Genomic DNA, 18556 nt, shown 5'->3' with positions numbered 1-18556 from the left:
GGACTTAAAAGTTAGTCAAAGAAAAACCGTTTTGCAGCGATTAGCAAGGGTTATTAAAGGCTTATTTTTTCCTCCTTTTTTCCAGACAGCTTCACAGAGAGATTTTCTAAGTTGTACTCCATTATGAAAGTAACTGCTGCTTTCTTATCAGAATGGTGATAGAGATTTTTATTCCAGAAGGCCAGACGCTATCACTACTTGAAATTCTCCAAATTGTTTCCACTGTGAGCAAATTCAGTCTTGATACAAGTCGCATCTGCTTAAAAGTGAATAGCAGTTACTTCTGCTTTACACCAGCATCAAATTTCACCTACAGTCTCAAATTTTAAAAATCAGCTTAAATCCCAGGATTTGGATAGTTTTGTGTAAGTGACTTTAAATTCAGAAGTACCTAATAGGAAATACTGAAATAAAAGCATTCAGCTTTAGTGGTTTCTGGTGGAAACAGAAACATTTCCTTTCAGATATGAATGCTTCGTGAACTAAAAAAAAAAAAAAAAAAAAGGTCTGTTTTAAGTTTTTCCACATATGGACAAAAAAGTAGCGATCACACCTAAATGCAGTTTCTCATCCAGCTAGCAAGGAGCGGTGGTGAGTGGACAGAAGACCAGGGGGAACAGGCCGCCCGCCTGAACTGCGGGCTTAGCTGTCCATGATGTATTAAGGATTAATTGCATGTTTAGCGATGCAGCTGTGGCTGCACAGCACAGGGCCGTCAGTCACACCACTGCTCCCGTCAGTTCCCGGTCCTTCACAGCGCGAGCTGTTTCAGCCGTTCCATCGCTCCGGCCGGCACTGATGGATTAATGGGAGGAAATGTTTATAGAAAGGTTCAGGTTTCCTAAGTGAGTGGAATGAAACCCCCCTCAGCAATGATCAGTGAGCTCATGTCAGGGAGCAGTTTGAAGCAGCCTGACTCGCAGGAAAGCAAAGGCCTTTTCAAAAAGGAAACTTGACAAGTGAGCGATTCTGGGGAACAGCTAGAGGTGTTTTCAAATAAAAGATGTGGCTTTTCTAGAGGCAGCGTGAATGGGGCTAGCTCTGAAAAGAACTTTAAATCAGTAGTTCGTACATGGTAAATGTAAAAGATTATGTTTGAGAGCACAGTGTCCAAATAAAATAGTGCCCCGAGAGAAAGTGCAACTATCACACACTGTGCTCAGTAAATGAAACAATATTGCAGTACAACCACAGCTACCATGATGACATCCAGCTAAGGCATCTTAGATCTCTGTTCTGTAACTTAAACCATGGCTATACTAAAATTTAAGGCAAAGGAAGGGTGATGAACCCAATAAATAGGCTGAAATCATTGCGAGAGAAAAGCTGGAAACTATTATCATTTCACAGGTGTAAAATTCTGTTTGCTGGGGCACTTTCCGTGATTGTTGCAACACAGCTTGAGATCTAAACATTCATTTCAGTTTAAAAAATGAAATAAAATAGACCATTCCATTGAAGCTATCAGCTTTCAGATGACTGTGATAAGAAAGAATGTAGGCTTTAGGCTAGCTATTAAGATTAAAGTAAAAGTCACCTGAACAAAACTAGAGATTGCAAAGGTGCTGGGGGAGAAAAAAGCCAGTTCAAAACACTGCCCTTTGAAAGCTATTGAAAAGGACCCCGTCCTCAGTGTTTCCCTAAAACACTCCACCCATCAAAGTGAGGATTTAATTTACAGCACTTGTAGCACCTTCCAGTTCTCAATCTCAGAGTCCCTTTGGAATGGGAAGAGAGCATTATCCTTATTTTCTAGATAAGGAAACTGGTTTATCAGCTTGCCCTCAGTGAGAGGCAGAGCCTGGAAGAAAACTTGGCTAGGATGCCAAGTACCTCGAGCAAGGGCAAACATTTGAAACGGTCTCAAAATGTGATCTTCTATTGTGAGGGGCCAGTACTCAGAAAGGCCAGTTTCAAGTCACAGCTGAGTTTCTGGTCAGTACATTCACAGTGTAGTCACCCGAAAGTCTCTTGCATCTCCCACAACAAAATGGTGGGGGGAAGATGCCACTCACAGAGCTGCTCCCCCTTCTATAACCTGCTGAGCGTTCAAAGACTGAAAGAACTTCATCGGAGCCCTTGTATTAAAAATTATTTATTTAGTGATCTGTACACGGGATGAAGCAGAGCCTCATACAGACCTTCAAAAAAAAAAAAAGTAAAAACATAAATACATATTTTCTTACAAAAATGAGATTTACAAAATATACATACTGCACTTGTCTTACACGTTTGGTTTTTTTCTTCCACGTGCACATTATAAAAGACAAAAACCCAAGCCCTGCACGTCTGAGATCAGATCTACTGAAGGATTTGGCTGATGGGCCCATTCCTCATGCCCGGACTCCTGGTACACCCTCAGACAGCAGCAGTCTGCCCCCTCACCCTGAACAGGTTTTTTTCTTTTTGAGTTTCATTCCAGACACTTTTCCCCCCAAAAAATGAAGAGCAGCTATAGGGTGGAGGCTTGCTAAAACCCCAGAATTTCCTATTTTGTCCTTAGGCAAGAACATACACACACACACGTATACTTATAAAAACAACCCTTCAGTGAATATAAAGGTAAAGTAGTATGCAAAAAATAAAATATGAACAAGGCAACATAAAAATTTCAGAATAGAAAAATCTGTCACATTTCAAAAAGAAAACGATGCATCTGATGATTAGTTTTCAAATGTCTTTCCTTCCAAGGCGTGATCACTGGAAACTTAACCAGCTGCATTTTAGCTGAAATGAGCAGGCTCCTCGCTTGCTTTTAAACCCCAGCCCCAGCCCCCTCCTGCACCACCAGCCCTTGCCGTGCAGTTCAGGGAACCTGAGGAGCAGGCAAAGGGTCCATCGTGAGCCAAAAGGATTCCTCCTGTCCCCAGAAGCCGGCTGTGCATTGACGTTACCTGCAGCGAGCTCACTGCAAAGCAGGAGAAAGCAGGTTTACGGGGAGGAAAGAAAAATATCGTACCTTTACGTTACGTATTTTAATGGCTCTTGTTTTAGCAGGTGCTCTCGGTTACTCTCTTCTTGCCCTCTGTCTTGCGTTTCCTTCAGCTTAGAAAAGCGACCCATATTGAACGGCAGGAAAACGTCCTGCCTTCGCCTCTTTTCATAAAAGGAATGTTTATTTCTGCGAGCTCCTCACATCCAAGGGTGAACCTCAACGACTTCTTTTTGTTAGTTTGCTCATAAAAACCGATCCCATGCTTATGCCTTTCTACATAGAAAACACTTTTGTTTCCCCCTTTGTCTCCTAGAACAAAGGCAAGGGGGAAAAGCCTTCTGCTGAAAAGCAACAAGTCATTTCTTTTCAGGGTGTGGAATAGCAACCCCCTCCTTCCCCACAGCAGCAAGAACAACAGACCGAGGGCCGAATTTTCACTTTAAAACAACTAAAGCAGGTACCACCGAGGCGAAAAGGAACTCGGGAGCGGGCAGCACCGGCCCCTCGCCCGCAGACGGTGGGGGCGGCGGCTGGCGGCGCGGTACTCACGTGGCTGCGCCGCCGAGCTGGAAGGCGCGGGCGGCCAGCTCAGGCCCGGGGGCGGCCCTGCCTGCGCTGCAGTTTGACCCCAGCAATGCAGAGAGGGTTTGGCTACTTCTCGGCGGGGGCAGAGACGGCTTCCCCTCCCTCTCGTCCAAAGCAGGACAGGATGGTTTCAGTTGGGCTGGGTTTTTTGCCTGCACAGGGGTAGAGGGAGAGAGAGGCAGGAGGACTTCTTGCAGGTGAAGGACCCTCCCATCCCACCAGCGGCTTCTTTTTCTGTGCTCTTCTACTTAGCTGGGCATAAGCACCACTCGACACAGTCCATCTGATCCTTTACGCAAAGATTTCTTCTTCTTTTTTTTTTTTTTCAAACCCCCTGGGAGGAAGAAAAAGTTTGGAAAAGCCTCCCTTCCTCCCTCTTCAGGGAGCCATTGCCTTCCTCTTCTGCCGAGTATCCCTCTCCTCTGCGTGTGTGCATGCATGCGTGTGTGTGCGTGCCAGAGGGGGCAGGGGGGTCTCATACTGCCGTCTCGCCTTTGCTGCCGGTGCTGAGTCTGTGGTAGAAGCGTCGCCAGGACTGAAGGGTTTTGCCAGACCAGATCCAAAAGCCAGTCGTGATCCCAACAATCATGGTCATGAGGTACTTGATCATGAAGACCGTGAAGTCCGGGCTCATAGGGGCAAAGTGGCTGGGACAGGGCACGGCATAGGTTTTGCAGGTCTGGAGGAGCCACGTCTTCTCCCAGGTGCCACGGAAGGCCTGCTCGTAGAAGTAACACGCCAGGACAATGGTGGCAGGCACCGTGTAGAGGACACTGAAGACACCGATGCGCACCATCAGTTTCTCCAGTTTCTCCGTCTTGGTGCCATCATGCTTCATGATGGTGCGGATGCGAAACAAGGACACGAAGCCAGCAAGTAAGAAGGAAGTGCCGATGAAGAGGTACACAAACAAGGGCGCCAGCACAAAGCCCCGCAGCGAGTCCACGCTGTAGATACCTACGTAACACACCCCACTGAGTACATCCCCATCCACCTGCCCCATGGCCAAGATGGTGATGGTTTTGACAGCAGGCACAGCCCAGGCAGCCAGGTGGAAATACTGGGAGTTGGCCTCGATGGCCTCGTGGCCCCACTTCATGCCAGCAGCCAGGAACCAGGTGAGGGACAGGATGACCCACCAGATGGAGCTGGCCATGCCGAAGAAGTAGAGGATCATGAAGAGGATGGTGCAGCCTTCTTTCTTGGTGCCTTGGGCCACGGTGCGGTAGCCGTCCTCAGAGAAGCGCTCCAGACACACCACCCGCTCCTCCAGCAAGAAACCCGCCGCATAGGCCACTGCCACCATGAAGTAGCAGCCCGAGAGGAAGATGATGGGCCGCTCTGGATAGCTGAAACGGCGCATGTCCACCAGGTAGGTGAGCACAGTGAAGAGGGTGGAGGCGCAGCAGAGCACAGACCACACGCCCACCCACAGCCGGGCAAATCGCACCTCTGCCTCCTTGAAGTACATGAGCCCGTTGGGCCGGGCTGGCTCGCAGGGGGCCCCGCAGTCCCGCTCCCCCAGGAACCGGTAGCCCAAGTAAGGGGGCACTTTCAGCTGCCGGGGGCAGGAGAAGGAGAAGCCGGAGGGGGGCTGCGGCGGGGTGAGGAAGTCGGGCAGGTAGCCAGCCGTGGGATGGGCAGTGGCCCCCCGCCCCGCCGCGCCACCAGGCCCCGGCGGGGCGTCCGACGTGTTCTGCCCCACGCAGATCTCGCCCGCGCCGTGGACGGGGAAGTTCTCGCAGCGGAGCCGCTCCGGCCACTGGAAGCCGAACTTGTTCATGAGGGCCTCGCAGCCCTGGCGGGCCCGCTCGCAGAGGGAGCGGCAGGGCGGGATGGCCTGCTCCAGCACGGTGCACACCGGGGCGTACATGGAGCAGAGGAAGAACTTGAGCTCGGCCGAGCACTGCACCTTGACCAGCGGGTAGAACTGGTGCACCTCCAGCCCCGCGTCCTCCTGGTTGGTGTGGCCCAGCAGGTTGGGCAGGATGGTCTGGTTGTAGGCGATATCCGTGCAGAGTGGGATGGAGATGGGCTGGCAGAAGCCGTGGTCCGGCACGGAGATGCCCTTCTCGCCGTGGTACTGCTGCGCCGCCGCGCCCGCGGGGGACCCCAGCAGGGCGGCCAGCAGCGCGGCCAGGCCCAGCAAGGGGCAGCCGCCGGCGGCCGCTCCGCCGCCTCCTCCGGCCCGCATCGCCGGGGCGGCCGGGGGCCCGGGGAGCCGCGGGGAGTCCTTCAGAGCCGGGCGGCGCGGCGCCCCAGGGGCATCAGCGCCCGGAGGACGGCGGCGAGGCCCCTTCCGCGGGGCAGGGGCGCGGCGGCTCCGCGGCGGCGGCAGGAGCGCGGCTCCGCGCCAGACCTCCGCGACTTTCGTCCTCGGCTCCGGCGGGTCGGCGCTGGCAGCGCGGCGGCGGCGCTTCCCCCGGCGAAAGTTTCCGGAGCCGCTCCCGCCGGAGAAGGAGGCGGCGAGACGGGAGAGGCGGGCGAAGCCCGGCGACGGCTCTGGCCAGCTCCGCGCAGGGTCCCGCGGCGGCGGCGGCGCTGCTCCCCGCCCGGCTGCGCGGCCCCGGCGCCGGGGATTTAGGTTACGGCTAAACGGATTATTACCGCGCCCGGCTGAGCCGTGTATTTGACTCCGGGGCTTAAATAACTTTTAAAATCCAATTACTGCGCGATCCTCCCCGCGGCTCGGCTGGGCTCCGCTCCCGACGGGCGCCGCTGCGGGCTGTGCGTCCGGGGCAGCCGTGCGCCTCCTGCCTCGCTCCGCTCCGCTCCGCTCGCGGCCCCGCCGACACCGCCCGCACCACAGCTCCCAGCCCGCTGCCGCGCCGGCACAAAAAAAAGACACATATACGCGCGGGCGCGCCGCGGGGCCCCGCCCCCGCCGCCGGCCCCATTCACAAACCGCGCCGGGGGCGGGGCCTCGCAGCGCCCGTCCGCCAATCGCCGCGCAGGGGACGGGGCGGGCGCGGGGGGAGGGGAGGGGGAGGAGCCCGCGCCGGAGCCGGGTGGGGGGGGAAAGTTGCGAACAACTTTTTCCCATCCCGGCGGGGCGGGGCGGGGCGGGGCCGGGCAGGGGCGGGGCGGGAGGAGCCGCCCCGGGGCCCCCCACCCCCCCGCGCTGCGGGGCAGAGCCGGGAAGGGGCGGGGGGGACCCAGCCAGCTCGCTCAGGGTGGCCCGAGCAAACTAAAATTAACTGGCTCCTTTCTGAGCAGGCTTTGAAAATGCAAACAGCTGCCAGTGCCCAGAGTTATTAAAAAAGAAGGAAAAAAAGGGGCGCGGGGGGGAAGCAGCGCCTGGGTACATTTGCAGAATGGACTGATTGCGTGCTCGGGGATGTTCGTGTCTGTGCGCCATCACCTCCCCCAGCGTGGGGGGTTTGATTTGTTATCGCAGCATGACCGTTGCTTTTTGCTGGCAGAATAAACGCTTTATTCATGCAGATCTAAGCTTTAGCTGGGGGAAGGCAGCTTTTTTTGAAAAGTCCACTGTTACCTAAGCAGAGAGGAGAAATTTTAAATCCCCATCTGCACTGCTGCAACCCCTTAAGAGACTCGAAAAGGCTGTAGAAAAGCAGCAGTTCCTCTGTGGAAGCGCCCAGCCTACCTAGAAGAGAGAAAATGGCATAGGTGGGAAGAGGGCTGTTAGCGGCCTGCCAGGCGACACCGAGCAGATCTAGACCTAGGCCAACGCACATTTGCTAAGGACAGAAGTGCGGCTTTTGCAGCATAGCTGTGTTTTGAGGTGCACCGCTGAAACACAGGTTGCTGGAACCATCCAGCCTCTGGAACATGCAGGCAGAGCTTGTCCTCGGCAGCACAGAAAGGGTGTGCTCAACAAAAGCCCTGCAACAGCGCCTGCTTTTCCTCCACACTGGCCTAGGAGAGTCTGTGGTCAAAGACAGGCTAGGGCCAAGTATCATTCAACCCACCCCATCCCTGCCTTTGAGGACAGAGGTCCCCTGAACTGTACTATTCAAATTCTTACTTTTACTCCTTTACTCAGGATTGTGCTCCTATTAGCAACTAAGCACATACACCAATCCGTACCGTCCTCCAGGGCAGTTCAAGAGAGCAGCGTTTGGCTCAGGGAACTCAACAGCAATTGTTGGACAAATGTTTCCCATATCCTCTCCTGCTCATGAACAATGTGTCCTCATGCCAGTAAGACCATGGAGCTGCAGCTTTTGTTACATTTGTTAAGAAAAGTTGACAGTTATAAACAGACTTACAAAAATAAATTTACTCCTCTAAAAGTGGACGTGTTTTTAAAAATAATACTGTGCTCTCCAAAATATGGACAGGCAGGACTAGCTACTTATGGCTGCAACAGTTGCTTCGGGAAAAGAAGTAAGTCTTTACTTCATTCTCCGTTACAGCTGTTTGAGAGTGCCTTAGAGGAACTTCAGTTTTTCAGTTTGTTAAGGCTTGTTATCTGAATTCCTTACTTTTCTACACCTAGTGACTAAGCAGGGGTTTGTGATACTCTTCATCTAAATAACCTTCCATGGTACAAACTTACATGAACTTGTCTCCTCTATTGTTTGTTCTTTGGTTGTTAGTAACCTTCAAGAAGATTATTCTTTCCAGTTGTGGGTTTTCTTTTTTTTTTCCCCCCATCTCATCTTTCTGTAACACTCCATGAGCCATTGAGTCACCTATCTGTAATAATCACCTTAAAGCCTCTATTTTTCGCTTTGGCTTATATGACTGACTTAATCTGCAAAGCATTTTGTGATATTCACTATGAAAAATGTTGGATGAAAGGAGATGTTTCACTGGCAGGCAATAGCAATGCAGAGAAAGTATAGCAACTGCAAACTTTCTACCCCGTGCATCGCTCGTTCTGATTTCTGTATGTCAAGAGACAAGTTCAGAGCTAGTAAAATGGTATTGCAAGAAACTATCTTTCAGCAATAGGGACACAGTGACAGAAAGTATTCGGAGTAAGGAACGTCAAATCCAGTGGCAAGACTTTAACTGGATATTTATTTACAAGGCAGGGCAGATGGCATCAGTGCTTCCCCCTGTTTTCTACTGGTCCCATTTGTTAGAGTCATTCCTCCAAACCATGGTATGAGTTCAAGGATGACTGGGAGCTCTGGTACGTGCTATAAAAGCTGTGTGACTCCATTACACTTATGTTGAACATAATATAGAATCTGAGTGAAGCAAAAGAAAAAGAAGGAGTTGAAGAGTGGGCAGAAGGGAAGAAGGAAGGAAAGCTGTAGCCTAGATTATTTCTTAGGGAGATAAGAGGGTAAACTTATCACATGGAATGACGCTGCTAGGCAATCCCAGAGGGCAGGAATGTGCAACAGGATTTACGAAGATGAAGGAAGAAAGTCTCTTGGATGTGTTACCAAATTCCAGGGTTTTTTTTCCTGTTTAGGCCCACTGGGAGATGAGACACAATCACTGAGAGAGGCAATGGCAGTCTCAAACCAGCAGATCGTGGTCTAAGAAAATCCTGGGCTGCTAAGTCCGTCTAGGACATCCTGACAGCTTTCAGGGGACAACAAAAACAAAAAAAAAAAAATAGAAAAGCAACAGCAAAATCCAGGATTCCAGAACTCGGGTTACCCCAAAGCATCCAGAACTGCTGTAAGTAGCATCAGCCATGTTTCAAAAGGCAGCAAACTTATGCTCGTCTCCTGTTTCTACCTCAATCTAAATTCACAAGTGTTAGCCTGCAAAATTACTTAAATTTCCTCGCGACAGGAGGGATTCTCATCAGCACATAAGCACAGGCAGCCACCGTTAGCCAGGTTATCAGCCACCCAGAACAAATGTGCTGCGCAAGACTTTGCAGCATCTGAGAAATTGTCTGTTGCAACCACATAGCAGTTCAAAAGGTTTTCTACAAAAAACTCCTAACAGCTCGTGTTCCGAGTATGCTGCATGGTCTGCCAGCAATAAACCTTCACAAGCAAAGTCCTGGCAAGTCCAAGATACCAGAATAAATTTATAGTCTTGGGTATTGGTACCAGCTCTGGAGCTATCTGGCTAGACTACCATGCATAGGGAGGAATTGTTAGGAACAAACAATTATCTGTCTTTTTACACATTTAAAAATAAATCCAGTTCAACTTCCAAACTAAGTCAGGGTGAGGAGCGGCATCCCTACATGATGTCTTTTCCTGCTGTTTTAAAGCCTCCTTAAATGGTGCCAATATAATTTTCCTTGTTTCCTCTCCCATCTGATAGAGAACTCTTCCTATGGGGGGAGGGAATTCAAAACAAAACACCCCCTCCCCACCCCACCACTTATTTTGGGTGCCCGAGGGTGAACATTTTCAGATTACCTGTTGCAAGGCTTCCAGTCCTCCTTGCCCTCAGAAGAACAAAGGCCGTCTCTTGCCCCTTCTCCTTCCACCCGCTCCTCGCAGACTGTCCTGCTAACAGGCACTGCCAACACCCGCAGGGCAACCGCCTGAATTGTGAGACTTGTCCCAGTTACATTTAGTAAATAACTTCCAGGACACTTTTAACCTCAACATTTTGAAGCATACTTACATATAGTCTTACATGATCAGGCAGGCTATTGAGCTAAGAACATCAAAATTTGCACTCCCTAAAGCTTAGTGGGGAAATGCCAGGAGCCTGAGGGGAAATGATGCATTTACCTATTTTACATAATGATTTGCATAATTAGAAATAAAATAAATTCACGGTATTATATCTGCTTGCATTTCTATCAGTCTGATAGATTACTCTAAATTGCATCTTGTCTGAGCTCACCAAAGAAATCTAGTCTTTCTGTAATGAGGTGGGAGAGCCTGGTATTTCACAGGCAGGGAGTGGGGAAGGCAAGCCCCTGCCCCCCACCATGGAGCCTTAATTTGAAATTAGATTGAAGACATAAGAAACTGATTGAAAAGAGCATATGGGGAGGGCACAGGTGACAAAAGGAAGGGGATACTGCTGGAGGGGATGTGGTTTCCCACAGTGAGAGGTAAAAGCCGGTTGCATCATGGATTTGTAAGAAAGATAATTATTAGCTTATGAAATAGTATCCCAAAGGATACAGGGAAGCTCCGTTGCCTTCCACATTTACGATCAAATTGAAGAAAACATTAGGAAACATTCACAAAGATGGGCTATCAGGCTGATGAGTGCTTTCATCTCCCAGATCCATGAGTAAGAAAACAAAACCTGAAGCTGATCTGCTCATCCCCACTCAGCAGTTCAGTGAGGACATCAGTTACATTTTAACCCTTGCATGACACTTTGAATTCCCCTGTTTCTTTAAAGTGAATTTAATCTGCTTTCTCACAATTTTAGGGTTGCAGAGGCCCTTTGGTATAAAATGCAGACAATCCCTCCCTATTTTACTTTCTTAAGTTAGGTGCTTTTTTAACAAGACAAATTCTCTGCTGGCAGCAGTATTATCAGCCAGGTCCTGTCATCATTCTGTCTGGATGAAGTAATATCGCAGTATGAAGAAGGGAAGCTTCCAGAGACAGTGGGAAAAGATGACATTCGTATCTGCTGTCCTCCTTCCATCAGTGGAGAAGATCCTGCTCTGAGAATCTGGATGTAGCATAGGCACGTGCAAACTTTCTTTCTGGTCCTTTAAATATTAAAAGGTGCTTCTGTCCTGGCAGGGTGCTTGGACACTTCCCAGACTGCTGCAGCTGATTTTGGCCAATTCCATATACGCTGGGATATGTGACGTATCAGCCTGGGCAGCACCTGGAGTAGAACCGCTTGGGATAGAGCTGCCCCAGGCTTCCTGGGCTGGCCACCTTCTCTGGGTGGGGACTCTGGTGGGACTCAGGAGTCCCAGCCTCATGAGTGCTCCACCTTATCCTGAGCTTCTCCCAGTGCCTGTGAAAATGACTCACAGGTCTGCAAAGGTCTCTAGCAGAGTTACTCCTTGCTTTATAACCCTAAAAGTATTACAGATCCAAACAAAAATATACCCTTCCCTGCTTGCTCTCACCACTGTGGAATGTTTTTCAAGAATTTGGCTAGCATCTTTTTGTGGTTGAAGGTCCCCTTCCCAGAAGCATATTCCTCCAGACCTCTCTTTCACACCATGGATCCTTGACCTAGTCTGAACTCTCTGTCAGACATCCCTTTTCCTCCAAAACCCAGTGATTTTGTTCCTTCTGTGTGATTCCCCCTTCTGTAAATCCCCCTTCAGTTTCTGAGGCCAAAGATAAGTGCTAACACCTGATCTCTAGGTCCTTCCTGAAGGAACTGCACAATTACAAAGCCCAGCTGTCTGCAGAAAAGCTAGCGAATACTAGTTCTCCTTCCTTCAGCCAGCCCATTCTATATAGCTGTCCTATTTGTGTAGCTGCCATTAAGGTGACTTCAGTCTCTTATCTGGGTGCATTTCTGCATGCAGCTCTAGCAACGTAAGGCTGAGGTATGTAACAATTTAATGAAAAACAGCCAGTTTTCTTAAGTTTGTGCATAGATTTCCCATCTTATTGTAGATGGTGCCACAATATTTATGGACACTAAATTATGTTTTGCTTCCAGCACTGGGGTTGGTGTGGATATAGTGACTGGTTGTTCTGATCACTATCCTGTTAATATCCTTTGATTGTGAGGGATGCAATGGTCAACTGTGTTGTGCTATGTCTTTTGTCATTTATGCCCACCCTTGTTTTAATTTTGTCTTTCTATAGACCCATCTATTTGAGATTGTATCTTAAATCCTCTTTAATGCACAGACTGAAGGCTTGCACTTGTCCTGTTTGAGTTAATGGGTAATGTTTCTCTTGTTTCAACGGAAACAGAGCAGGATACTCATCAAAGCCTCAAACTCTGTTTATGTAGGAAGAAGAACCGGATTTAGCCCAAAATGAGAGATGGGAAGGGCCCATTATATTGTTTAGCCCTTGCTATTACATTTGCTAGTGGTATGATTAGTCTAATTTTAAATGCCTTGAATAATGGGACTATTGCCATCTCTCTTGGGACATGGTTCTGCCATCTAACAATCATATTGGCAGGAAGCCACTGCCTGATGTTCAAACAAATGGTTTATCTTTGCTTGATTAAGACTCGCTAAAGATGAGTGCAGCCTCCAGAAATATGTTGTTTCCAAAGCTTAGAAAACAAGGGAAGAAGAGCTGTTATTCAATACAGAATTTGCCAGATGTCTAAAGAGGCTGAGGAATTCCTAAGCCTCTGTTTACAAAATCCTTTCTCTTCCTCCCATGAATGCTTAGATTACCAATCACTGCTACCATCCTATGTTTAGGGTGAAATTTCCTTAACTGACTGCACTTCCAAAATTGGATTGGAAAGAGAAACAAACATTTTAATTACTTTTATTTTCCCTCTTCTTGACAGGCTTGCACAAATTAACCCTTGTCCTCCACAATTGCAGTTAAACTCTTAAACAGAAATGTTTCTTCCTTTGGTCCTGATCATGCCCTGGAGACCCACTTGCCGAGGTGGTTCCCTGCTTTGAGGTGGCATGAAGGTTTGCTGTGCGGGGCTACTGCCTGCTGCATCCCTGTAAGCCCTGGAGATAGGCGATTCTGCTGTATGGAGAATTTCCCTTTCCGCAAGAGCCCCCAGGCAGCCGTGACCCAAAGTGCATTTCAATGAAGCGATGCTGTTAAGGAAAAGGGGCAGAGGGCTAACACCAATGCCTATGGACAGCAATCCTGAGAAACTGGGGCCGTCAGGTTTGCAGACCAGCATCATGTGCTCTCCTTTCCCTTTTTTTAACCAGTCATTTCTAAACTGTGATTTCTACCTCGGTGTCAGCCTGCATTGACTGGACTCTCTTGGAGCTGGGACCAACGATACTCTGCATGGCGCTGGAGACACTAAGCTGATTTCCTTCTGTGAAGGGAGGGGAACCAGAAGGCAGCACTTCAAATAAGCTCCCTCCTCATGGAGTCTCCGAAGGGAATGAGGGCCCATTTTCTTAATTACATGTTCATTAGTATGTTTAGTGCTCTCCTCCCTCTCTTCCCCCAGCCCTGCCACCTGGGAGTTCCTACTATGTTACTGGAAAGCCACAGAGGTTTATTTAAATACCACATAGTCAGATTGGAATGAAAAGCTATGAAGCTTCCCCTCTTTAATACTTTTTGAAATTATTTATGGGCTATGCTTCTTGCCTACGTAGAAGGTGCCTTCTGAGATTCCTGCAAGTCAATGCAGAAATAGCTGTTTGAATTGAGCAATAATTAGAAGCATATGGAGCAAAGCATCAGAGAAATCCCATTCTGCTAAAGAAACACTGCTGTCTGAAATAGATTTCCGCTGCATGTAACATTTTCTCATATGGGCTAAAAAGAAATAACATCATATGTCTGGTTTGCACCTACCAAAGCTGGGAAATTCAAAGTAATGTCTGTAATTTTGCTCTGAATTCAGTCTAATGCTGCGTGGTGTTTGCAGCCCCTAGGTTTGTCTGGACTACAATTACAATTTCACTCTCTCTTTTTTTTTGGCTAAACCTCAGAACAACGGAGATTCATCTTCTTTTTGTGAATGTGTGTATATTTGTATTTAATATTTTTTTCTCAAGCTTTGGTTTTTTCTTTAAAGGATTTAAAATGTTGAGGAAATGTTTGTGACTTAAGACATAGTTATGATCTTTTGTAATCCACAGGCTCAGTCTGGGGAAGGTACTCGGAGATCTCAAATCCTAATTTGCTGCCAAAATCTTATGTGCTTGATGTGGTAGATTGTTTCACTCCTGCCTTCTAAAAATAGCAGGTCCTGCTCTCGTTGCTCCCACAGATCATTTCTTTGAGTTTAGAGATAACTGAAAGCTCTCAGCACCTCAAGGGGGGATGTGTAGCACCCAAGCTCAAATTTTAACTCTATTTCTCATTTGCTTTGCTCACACAAGTGCAACTGGATGCAGTTTGCTGCGGGGCTTTTGTTGAACCATGGCGTTGGGGTGAGATGATTTTCTTTCGATGGTTAGAACTTTTTGACCTGATAGCTAGCCATAAAGCCATATTTTGGTCAGCTGCTACATGTGCACAGTAAAGCCGTGGTTTTACTGATGAACTTGCTCATATTTATGCTGCATTTTGCAACAGGCAGGGATCATTACTACAATGTAATGGAGTATCTACTAGCCATTTTAAAAAGCAACAGTGTTTTAAAATTACAAAGATACAAAATATCTCTGAAAACATAAATATTGTAGGACTCTAAAGTGTTCAAAGCTTGTGCTACTCAAGATTGTTTACAAACAGGTTTGAGGGTTTTGCCTGGAGCAGAAGTTACTCCTAGAAAAAAAAAAATGCGATTTTGAAGGAAATCATAAAGGTTGGCAGGTTACTGTTTGCTTTCTGATGTGAGCGAGCAGGCATGCGCCGGGCTCGGCGAGGCTGCGGCGTGTGCCTGCCCCGCAGTGCTGTTTCCGACCGCGCTCAGGGGAGTTGTGCAAGTTGGGCAGCGGCTGGTCTCGCCAGTGCAGCGAGGAGCGAGCGTCGTGGCAAGACCTGTGGTGTCGGAAGTGATGCTGGGAACGCAATTGGTGGCATTCCTCTGTTTGACCCTGCTTCCCAGCCCCATGCTGCTGTAGGTGCAGGATTTTGCCTGGGGTGTGAAAGCTGAAATTCCAGCTGCTGATAGCTATTAAAGTGCAACTGCAGAAGTAGAGACGTTAATGCTGGTGTCTTTGCCAAACTCCTACTGGTTTATTTTTGTAAGGGCCGTTGCAGGTGGTGGGGCTTAATGTAGGAAAACGAGATCTAATATTAAAACAATGACTTTCTGGGCAAAGCAAACGAGTCCTCCAGTAGCATCTTAGAAGCTGTGCCACATGGTGCATTGGCGATGGTGGAGGAGTGCTAATCTTGGAAACTGTCTATGGATGTTGGTAGCGTTTTGTTAAGGTCGGTGATCTGTGGGCATTTGCAAGGTGCTTTAAATTGGTTTTACCTGAATTGGAATGAGAGCCCCGTCTCTGGGTGAAATCAGCATCGTGCCGGTGGCTCCTGGTTAGGGAGGCAACAGGCCTCTGAAATATGTTGTTGTTATTATTATCATTATTATTATCTAAGTGCAGCGTGGTCCTTGATGCTTTCCTAGACATAACAGTAAAGGCATTTTCTGCCCAGTGAGATCTTATTCATGCAAATTCTCATTGTGGTAGAGAAGGGTGGTGACTCATGAAAGCCTGTGGAAAGTGGGACAGCTGAAGTGGTGACTGTCCCCAGCCAGTCCCCCTGCCCCACGCCAGGGATCACCGCCTCCAGGGCAAGGACATGTGCGCTCAGCTCAAAGCTGTTCTAGGACTGCTGCAACTGGTGGCCCGCTGCGTTAGAGCAGTTCAAATTTGTCACTGACTTACTTCCCTCCTCGGGGCTGCAAACTGAGGCAATTCCTGGAGCAATGTTACTTTTGGCCCAGAGATCCCTGTGTGAGGGGCAGCCGCTTGCAGGAGAGCAGCAGGGCAGGGCGAGGGGGTGGGAGCTGCTGCAGCCATCTGATTTTCATGTGTCTGTGACTCAATGTGCTCCCTGACCACAAGGGTCAGCTCTTTGTGAGTGAAGTCTATAGGCATTGGTCCCTAGATATTATGCAGATATGGTGAGTTTGGGCTCTCTGAAGCAACCTGAGCAGCTGAGTAATAGCTACTCACCAGCTTCCAAATTTGCTCAACCGTTTTCCAGAGAAAGGCTCTGTTTTCCAAGTATTTCTGAGGCAGCTGTGCTTATTAACATCGAAGATCTAAAAATTAGATTTGCTTCAAAAGCATATCTTAAAGCTGCTTGTTTGTTGGTTTGGGTTTTTTTTTTGTTCTGTTTTTGTTTTGTTTTGTTTTTTTTTCCTTAAAGTGAGACTGACTCTCCCTTTAAGATGCTCTCAGATTCTGGGTGCCCACCACCAGGGCCATGGGTGAAGAGGAGACCCAGGCTGCCTCTGAGCTTCTTCAGAGGCTCTGATCCACCCCAGGGAAGCTGCTTGCGATCTGCAATTGAAGCCAGGCAGCTGAGAGCCAGCACAAGTGGTACTTTGCTAGATGAATTCCCTAGGGTCTGAGGGCTTGTTTCCTAACAGGGCCAGCTAAAAAAATGCCAGAACTGGCACGGGGGGTTGTATAAAACTTTTTGTTATTGCTTTTGTCCATCTTTAAAAGTATTGATTTGAATGTACATATTTTTTCACTACATTTTTATAAAAATCACTTTTTAAAAGAATTTTGTTGAAAACTCCTCCAAGAAAATTCAATTTACTGGTAGTATTTGAAGTCATCACTTTTTCAAACATGATGAAAAAATGACAATTGGGATCACGTGGAAGCTCACGTGGAAGCATCATGGGGGAAAACCCAAGATGTACATCATCCCAACATTTTTTCCTGAAAAATACTTGAAAAAAGACTGTGCGTGACAGTCTCTTCCTATTCATGAGCATACAGTTAAAAGAAAAATCAGGTCCATTTTTAATGCAAAAATGCCAAGTGTTTATCTCTATAAACAGAAGCAAAAACAAAAGCCGGGTAAACCCAAATTGTATAGCTGTCGAGCCCAGGCACCCCCTTGACTGGAGGAGGAATTAGTGGCTTGCATAATCAAGCCTGGGGAGCTCATTTTGTCATGCTCAAAGGGCCACAGTGGTGCAACAGTAGGGGTGGAGGGATCAGCAAGCACCAACAATGAATTCCCTTCGTCTTTCCAATTTAAGGCCTGAGTAGAGGAAATGCAAAGCTCTTCTTTTTTGCGCTCTCTCTCCTTTTTTTTTCCTTGTTTCTTTTTTTTTTTTTTTTTTTTTTTCTTAAGGATAGATGAAAAGAGTGAGGCGGTAAAGGAGCCAGGTTGACACCTGTATCTGTGACAGCTCAGGCAAGGGAAATAGTGGGAAAGGATCTGCTGGCAGCAATTTGAAACTGTCCCCCTTCCTGACTCAGAGGCTTTGACTGATGGTGCAGCTTTGTGCAGCCATATGGTCGAACATCTTGAAGGGCCGGCAAAGAGGTGCTGGTGCCAGCGCTGGGAAGGGGGACCAAGTCATTATTGGAAACCAGATCTCCGAGAGAGAGGAGCCATTAATTCAAAATTTTTCTTCATGCTTCACTGTCCTTTCTGCGCACAGGACTCAGTGTGGCACTGGGGGAAGGCGAAGCCTAGCCTGGCCGCCGGGGACGGCTGTGCTGAGCTGTGGTTAAAAGGAAGGGCTTCTTCCTCAGCGCTTAGTGCACAGCATGGTGTCTTTACAGGGCAGCATCCCCCTCTTTACACATGCTCTCACACACTCCCTCTTTTTGTTCACCCAAACCCCAAATTTGGCTTTGTTATAAACTGCCACATTGGTTCTCCCTGCAAAAGAGCCGTTGCAGCACCAGGAGGACAGGGCTTGTTCAGCTCAGGCTGCAGCTGAGACCCGAGGAGAGCAGAGCTCCCTGGCCATGGCCCCTGGCAGCACTGCCGCCCATTAATGTAAAGCAGCACCAGGGCCAGCAAGATAAGAGTTGTAATGACCACTGTGGGTTCCCGCTTTCCCTTTTATTACTTGGTACGTTACATTTGTTTCCAGCAGGGAAGAGTTTATGTGTGAGTGGCTGCGCTGGCTGTGTTGGACCGAGCTCCCTACATGGTTATGTGGATGGACTCCAGGGACAGAGCTGCACTTCCCCTTAACAAGCTCCTCGCACCACATTAAAGATAAAAGGGGAAGGGAAATATTTATATTCTGACAAAGCAGGTCTTCCCTTCAGGCTCTTGTTTTATTTATTAGCTTGCTCTGTCCCTCTTTTGCAGTTTTTTCTCTGTTTCCCTGCCTCTGTGCTCTCTTTTTCTCCTTTATTCACTATTTTCGTCCCTGGGAGACAGCGAAACTTAAGAGTTGCTGCCCAAGACATCAGATTCAAATTCTGTAATTCCCAGCTGATAACAACAACTCTCCCCCTATCTGTGTTTTTAACACAAAGCAATGATTTCTAGTGCTTAAACAATTGAATATATTACATCTGGTTTACTCCAATTGCTTTAGATGAAACTGTAGAAATAGGGTGTGTTGGGTTTTTGATGGTGGTTGTTGTTTGTTTTTCATACATTGCAACACAGATGCTGAATATCCTCCCTTGTTTGTGTA

General features: G+C 48.1%; 1 protein-coding gene across 1 annotated transcript; it reads right to left on the bottom strand.

Annotated features, from left to right (window-relative positions):
* Window positions 1–2077: 2077 nt before the first annotated feature.
* On the bottom strand, window positions 2078–6331 carry FZD7 (frizzled class receptor 7). The gene has a single exon (XM_087733555.1). It carries the CDS (start codon window positions 5712–5714, stop codon window positions 3996–3998), a length of 1719 nt encoding a protein of 572 aa, XP_087589681.1. The 5' UTR covers window positions 5715–6331; the 3' UTR covers window positions 2078–3995.
* Window positions 6332–18556: the final 12225 nt, after the last annotated feature.

Source organism: Nipponia nippon, unplaced genomic scaffold (genome assembly GCF_047370975.1).
Source record: "Nipponia nippon isolate SJK-2023a ecotype South Korea unplaced genomic scaffold, ASM4737097v1 scaffold_5, whole genome shotgun sequence".
Taxonomy (NCBI): Eukaryota; Metazoa; Chordata; class Aves; order Pelecaniformes; family Threskiornithidae; genus Nipponia; species Nipponia nippon.
Note: the sequence above shows the minus strand (reverse complement) of the source record. Positions and strands in the feature narration are given on the sequence as shown.

What these genes read in the sequence shown, in the direction of transcription:
- FZD7 (XM_087733555.1), bottom strand. Translation starts at nt 5,714, where the DNA reads ATGCGGGCCGGAGGAGGCGGCGGAGCGGCCGCCGGCGGCTGCCCCTTG.